Raw genomic sequence first — 7836 nt, forward strand, 5'->3', positions numbered from 1 at the left:
TTACATGCCTCCTTCTCTCTGTTACAGAAGTTATGCACACTTTATCATTCACACTCTATCATTACATGCCTCCTTCACTCTATTACAGAAGTTATGCACACTTTATCATTCACACTATATCATTACATGTCGCCTCCTCTCTATTACAGAAGTTATGCACACTTTATCATTCACACTATATTATTACATGCCTCCTTCACTCTACTACAGAAGTTATGCACACTTTATTATTCACACTATTATTACATGCCTCCTTCACTCTACTACAGAAGTTATGCACACTTTATCATTCACACTATATCAATACATGCCTCCTCTCTGTTACAGAAGTTATGCACACTTTATCATTCACACTATATTATTACATGCCTCCTTCACTCTACTACAGAAGTTATGCACACTATATTATTCACACTCTATCATTACATGTCTCCTTCTCTCTGTTACAGAAGTTATGCACACTTTATCATTCACACTATATCATTACATGCCTCCTTCTCTCTTATAGAAGTTATGCATACTTTATCATTCACACTATATTATTACATGCCTCCTTCTCTCTACTATAGAAGTTATGCACACTTTATCATTCACACTATATTATTACATGCCTCCTTCTCTCTGTTACAGAAGTTATGCACACTTTATCATTCACACTATATTATTACATGCCTCCTTCTCTCTACTACAGAAGTTATGCACACTTTATCATTCACACTATATCATTATATGTCGCCTCCTCTCTATTACAGAAGTTATGCACACTTTATCATTCACACTATATCATTACATGCCGCCTCCTCTCTATTACAGAAGTTATGCACACTTTATCATTCACACTATATCATTACAAGCCTCCTTCACTCTACTACAGAAGTTATGCACACTTTATCATTCACACTATATCATTACATGCCGCCTCCTCTCTATTACAGAAGTTATGCACACTTTATCATTCACACTATATCATTACATGCCTCCTTCACTCTACTACAGAAGTTATGCACACTTTATCATTCACACTATATCATTACATGCCGCCTCCTCTCTATTACAGAAGTTATGCACACTTTATCATTACATGCCTCCTTCACTCTACTACAGAAGTTATGCACACTTTATCATTCACACTATATTATTACATGCCTCCTTCTCTCTGTTACAGAAGTTATGCACACTTTATCATTCACACTATATCATTACATGCCTCCTTCACTCTACTACAGAAGTTATGCACACTTTATCATTCACACTATATCATTACATGTCTCCTTCACTCTACTACAGAAGTTATGCACACTTTATCATTCACACTATATCATTACATGCCGCCTCCTCTCTATTACAGAAGTTATGCACACTTTATCATTCACACTATATCATTACATGCCGCCTCCTCTCTATTATAGAAGTTATGCACACTTTATCATTCACACTATATCATTATATGTCGCCTCCTTCACTCTATTACAGAAGTTATGCACACTTTATCATTCACACTATATCATTACATGCCTCCTTCACTCTATTACAGAAGTTATGCACACTTTATCATTCACACTATATCATTACGTCGCCTCCTTCTCTCTGTTACAGAAGTTATGCACACTTTATCATTCACACTATATCATTACATGTCGCCTCCTCTCTATTACAGAAGTTATGCACACTTTATCATTCACACTATATCATTACATGCCTCCTTCTCTCTGTTACAGAAGTTATGCTCACTTTATCATTCACACTATATTATTACATGCCTCCTTCTCTCTGTTACAGAAGTTATGCACACTTTATCATTCACACTATATTATTACATGCCTCCTTCACTCTATTACAGAAGTTATGCACACTTTATCATTCACACTATATCATTACATGTCGCCTCCTCTCTATTACAGAAGTTATGCACACTTTATCATTCACACTATATTATTACATGCCTCCTTCACTCTACTACAGAAGTTATGCACACTTTATTATTCACACTATTATTACATGCCTCCTTCACTCTACTACAGAAGTTATGCACACTTTATCATTCACACTATATCATTACATGCCTCCTCTCTGTTACAGAAGTTATGCACACTTTATCATTCACACTATATTATTACATGCCTCCTTCACTCTACTACAGAAGTTATGCACACTATATTATTCACACTCTATCATTACATGTCTCCTTCTCTCTGTTACAGAAGTTATGCACACTTTATCATTCACACTATATCATTACATGCCTCCTTCTCTCTTATAGAAGTTATGCATACTTTATCATTCACACTATATTATTACATGCCTCCTTCTCTCTACTATAGAAGTTATGCACACTTTATCATTCACACTATATTATTACATGCCTCCTTCTCTCTGTTACAGAAGTTATGCACACTTTATCATTCACACTATATTATTACATGCCTCCTTCTCTCTACTACAGAAGTTATGCACACTTTATCATTCACACTATATCATTATATGTCGCCTCCTCTCTATTACAGAAGTTATGCACACTTTATCATTCACACTATATCATTACATGCCTCGTTCACTCTATTACAGAAGTTATGCACACTTTATCATTCACACTATATCATTACATGCCGCCTCCTCTCTATTACAGAAGTTATGCACACTTTATCATTCACACTATATCATTACAAGCCTCCTTCACTCTACTACAGAAGTTATGCACACTTTATCATTCACACTATATCATTACATGCCGCCTCCTCTCTATTACAGAAGTTATGCACACTTTATCATTCACACTATATCATTACATGCCTCCTTCACTCTACTACAGAAGTTATGCACACTTTATCATTCACACTATATCATTACATGCCGCCTCCTCTCTATTACAGAAGTTATGCACACTTTATCATTACATGCCTCCTTCACTCTACTACAGAAGTTATGCACACTTTATCATTCACACTATATTATTACATGCCTCCTTCTCTCTGTTACAGAAGTTATGCACACTTTATCATTCACACTATATCATTATATGTCGCCTCCTCTCTATTACAGAAGTTATGCACACTTTATCATTACATGCCTCCTTCACTCTACTACAGAAGTTATGCACACTTTATCATTCACACTATATTATTACATGCCTCCTTCTCTCTATTACAGAAGTTATGCACACTTTATCATTCACACTATATCATTACATGCCTCCTTCACTCTACTACAGAAGTTATGCACACTTTATCATTCACACTATATCATTACATGTCTCCTTCACTCTACTACAGAAGTTATGCACACTTTATCATTCACACTATATCATTACATGCCGCCTCCTCTCTATTACAGAAGTTATGCACACTTTATCATTCACACTATATCATTACATGCCGCCTCCTCTCTATTACAGAAGTTATGCACACTTTATCATTCACACTATATCATTATATGTCGCCTCCTTCACTCTATTACAGAAGTTATGCACACTTTATCATTCACACTATATCATTACAAGCCTCCTTCACTCTACTACAGAAGTTATGCACACTTTATCATTCACACTATATCATTACATGCCGCCTCCTCTCTATTACAGAAGTTATGCACACTTTATCATTCACACTATATCATTACATGCCTCCTTCTCTCTGTTACAGAAGTTATGCACACTTTATCATTCACACTATATCATTACGTCGCCTCCTTCTCTCTGTTACAGAAGTTATGCACACTTTATCATTCACACTACTGTATATCCAGTCTCCTCTCTCTTCACATTACTGAAGTTTCCATCTTTCTGTTACAAAACTACATTAATATATATGCATTAAACTAATCTTTTTCACTTAGTTTTACACATCTACATCTCTCTGTAGTTAAGAATGATCATTTTCCACTCATCAGTTTCCATGTCTAAATCTTGTTCTCTTTGTATTAAAGTAGTCTCAGTCTCTCTTTGTGTATTCATGTGGTTGTATCTTTAAAATACTACAAGACCTTTTTATTCCTACACTCTATATTTTATTGTAGCATCTCTCTATTTTACAGAAGACACATTCCCACTCTTCATATTACGGGGTCATCTTATTCTATATAACAGAACTCTTCTATTTATCTGTATTACACGGTCTGCTCTCCCTGAGGGTTGCAAGTACCTTTTTATCTTTGTATTGCAGAACTGTCATTGACTTTAGATGTCGTCATACACATCATGTGAAAGTTCCGTTCCACCTCATCTGTTTATTGTGGAGCGTTTCTCTGTTTTGTGATGTTTGTAAGTCTATCTCTTACCCTCTAATTTAGATGATCCTGCTCTGCATTAAAGAGAGGGGCCTATCCCAAGAATATATCATACTTACTTAGAATTATTATACATTATGCTTCTCTTTCTCTATAACAATTGGCCAGTTTTTTTTGCCACTAGATCATATCAGTATTTTCTCCTTCTCCATTCCGTCTAGATGCCTGTAACCTTATATGATAAATGAGTATAATATTTTTATATCTGTTATGTCTTTATCTTTCTCTCCCCTCTCTCCTTTTATCTTCCAGTCACACACTCTCCCTTTTTCATAAGTTCATCTTGTGATCTCCATATTCTCTCTCTTTCTACATATATATATATATATATATACAAAAGCCCCCCCCCATATCTCTAACAGGCCTGTTGCTCTCAATTTCTGGTTTCCATAGTTACTGTGTGACCCCCCTCCATCCTCTTTTGCCCTTAGGACAGTGATATGAGCTGCGTGACTTTGTACAATACATGTGTTTAGGTCTCAGCATATATCTGTATCTGTTTACATGAATCCTGAATAAACATGTACATGTGTGGGGTAATTTTGAAGTAGTGATTGACCTCTGTATAAAAACATATTTTAACAATATCCATTGGAGATGTGAGTGGGTGCTGAGTACCCCACTCATTACTGTTGCTTCCCCAAATCTGAAAGTTGACAGCTGATCAGAGTTTGCCAGCTACTACACATTGTACATGTCTAAAACAAGGTCAGATGTAAAGGGGGGATATACAATTCAAGTTAGTAATAAGGAGCAGAAGAAGAGCCCATTACCTCCTGCACCAACAAGAATATTTAGCTTTGTGGTCAGATATTTGCATCTTCTCATTATATGGTCTACCAACACTCCTACATTATCCTGATTTTTTTTTATTACTTTCTTCAGTTTATGTTACTCAAATATCTTTCTAACATCACTCCATTTCATTGAAGGCATTTCTTAGGGTCCTTACAAGGTCAAAAAGCTTTACAGAGAAGACAAATCCTTTGACGTTGCTAGGGTTACCCTACATATAGACTTACCCATACTTTTGTGAAAGAGCCTTTACTTTTTACTTTTTTATTCCGTGGATGTCCCACAGTATCTACCTTTGCTGCTCAATCTTTGTTGAACTACTAAAATGTGTTTTTCTTCCTTCCGTTTCTATCATCCTTCTTTTTTCACCTATCATATTCATTTAACTTTTGGATAATAATGTTTTTATCCTGTTAACTATTTTTCGTCTAGGTGACACATTTCTTCTTTGAGAACAATCAATTACTGTGTGGCTGCTCCTCTGGGGCGCGGCTTTTAGCAAGACTGATTTGATTGGGCATGCTGATGGCAGCTTTTTATTGGACCATCCTTCTGATTCCAGTTGTTACCAACCAAAGTGGAGGTGGACCTCCAAGACCGGAGATTCGTGTGGATGGAGATTTTGTACTTGGAGGACTTTTCCCAGTACATGAAAAAGGTGGTCCTGGGGCAGAGTGTGGACGAATGAACGAGCATCGTGGCTTACAACGCCTGGAGGCTATGCTTTTTGCTTTGGATGCTATAAACATGGATCCACATCTGCTTCCTGGACTCCACTTAGGAGCACACATTCTGGATACCTGTTCCAAAGACACATATGCACTTGAGCAGGCATTAGAACTGGTGCGAGGCTCCTTGACACGAGCAGATGGCCCTCAACATCTTTGCCCAGATGGTTCATATGCCATCCATGGAGATACCCCTACAGCTATAAGTGGTGTCATAGGAGGCTCCTACAGCGATGTGTCTATTCAGGTAAAGTTAATTTCTATTACTATGGTGAATCACACTGGGAAGGCATGTAAACATAATTAAGGTATATAACGATTTGCACATTTAAATATGATTCAGATGCAATTTTAAAAAACTTTCCAATTTACTGTTATTATCAGATTTTCTTTGTTGTGTTGGTATTCTTAGTTGAAAGCTAAACCTAGGTAGTCTCATATGCTACTTTCTAAAGTTTTTGAAGGCTGTTAGGGTGTTAGTTCACATGTTCCATATCCACGCCCGTGGAGTTACTTAAGAGAGGGCACTGATTGGTTAAAATGCAAGTCTGTAAATAGAACTGAGATAAGGAGGACTCTGCAGAGGCTTAGAAACAAGGTAATCACAGAGGTAAATAGTTTGGTAATAAAGGGATTATCTATTGTTTTAAACAATAAATATTCTGGAGTAGATGTTTCAATGCACTTCCATTATCAAACTGTGCACTGTCTTTATATTTGTACACTTTCTGAGGCACCAGCTCTTACTATGCAAAATTTCACAGTCTCTGATTGGCTAATGGCTTTCACATGATACACGGGACCAGCAACTTGAAGTAAATTTGTCAGAAAATAATGTGCTGCACATTTCAAATTCAAACTCCTATTTAATTGTCTTTTTATTATGTACTTAGTGGTTATGCATTTATACTGTATTTAATGGTCCTGTAACAATTACACTGTTTCCTCTCTGCCCTTGTATTCACTGCTGGTTTCCATATGCACATAAACTTACTTTATATACTTATTTATATAATTTAGCTTTCATTAATAAACTTCTCTAAAATCCTAGTGAGATGAATATCTTTGTTATCACCTGGAAATTATTAACCTATATATGGAAAGAAAATGATTTATCTCACTAAACAATTCTTAGTAAAGTAGGTCACTGTTACAACCATATTTATCATATGTAGTTGAGGTGAAGTATTTAGACTAGCTCCTTGCCTTGCTGGTACCGATTTAAAGGGACAGTCTACACCAGAATTTTTATTGTTTTAAAAGATAGATAATCCCTTTATTACCAATTCCCCAGTTTTGCATAACCATCACAATTATATTAATATACTTTTAACCTCTGTGATTATCTTGTATCTAAGCCTCTGCAAACTGCCCCTTTTTTCAGTTCTTTTGACAGACTTGCAGTCTAGCCAATCAGTGCCTGCTCCCAGATAACTTCACGTGCACGAGCACAGTGTTATCTATATGAAATACGTGAACTAACACCCTCTAGTGGTGAAAAACTGTTAAAATGCAATCTGAAAAGAGGTGGGCTTCAAGGTCTAAGAAATTAGCATATGAACCTCCTAGGTTAAGCTTTCAACTAAGAATACCAAGATGGTGATAGAAGTAAATTGGAAAATTGTTTAAAATTACATGCTTTATCTGTATCATGAAAGTTTATTTTGGCCTAGACTGTCCCTTTAATAAAGTATCATTCACTGGTCTTAAAATAGGAAAATCAGGCTTTTTCTATCATATACAAAAATATACTTTGTTGTGAATGTTGTGTAGACAAGAAACAACAACCCTTTATTAAAGGGATAGGAAAGTCAAAATGAAACTTGCATGATTCACATAGATCTTAAGAGACTTTTAAATTCACTTCTATATTCAATTGAACTTTGTTCTCTTGGTATCCATTGTTGAAAAATAATATGCACATATCCTACACAAGTGGGAGATAGCTGGTGATTGGTGCCTGGGCACATTTGTCTCTTATAATTGGCTGTTTAGATGTGTTCAGCTAGCTCCCAGTAGTGCATTGCTGTTC

The 7836-nt window shown here is 36.0% G+C and overlaps 1 protein-coding gene across 1 annotated transcript in view; it reads left to right on the forward strand.

Annotated features, from left to right (window-relative positions):
• The first annotated feature begins 5601 nt into the window (after nt 1-5601).
• The window catches only part of GRM2 (glutamate metabotropic receptor 2), a 56096-nt gene continuing 53861 nt past the window's right edge, over nt 5602-7836 (forward strand). Inside the window, exon 1 of the mRNA XM_053689407.1 lies at nt 5602-6051. Within this exon, the coding sequence (XP_053545382.1) occupies nt 5602-6051 (450 nt within the window). The remainder of the gene's footprint in view (nt 6052-7836) is intronic.

Source organism: Bombina bombina, chromosome 7 (genome assembly GCF_027579735.1).
Source record: "Bombina bombina isolate aBomBom1 chromosome 7, aBomBom1.pri, whole genome shotgun sequence".
NCBI classification, from domain to species: domain Eukaryota; kingdom Metazoa; phylum Chordata; class Amphibia; order Anura; family Bombinatoridae; genus Bombina; species Bombina bombina.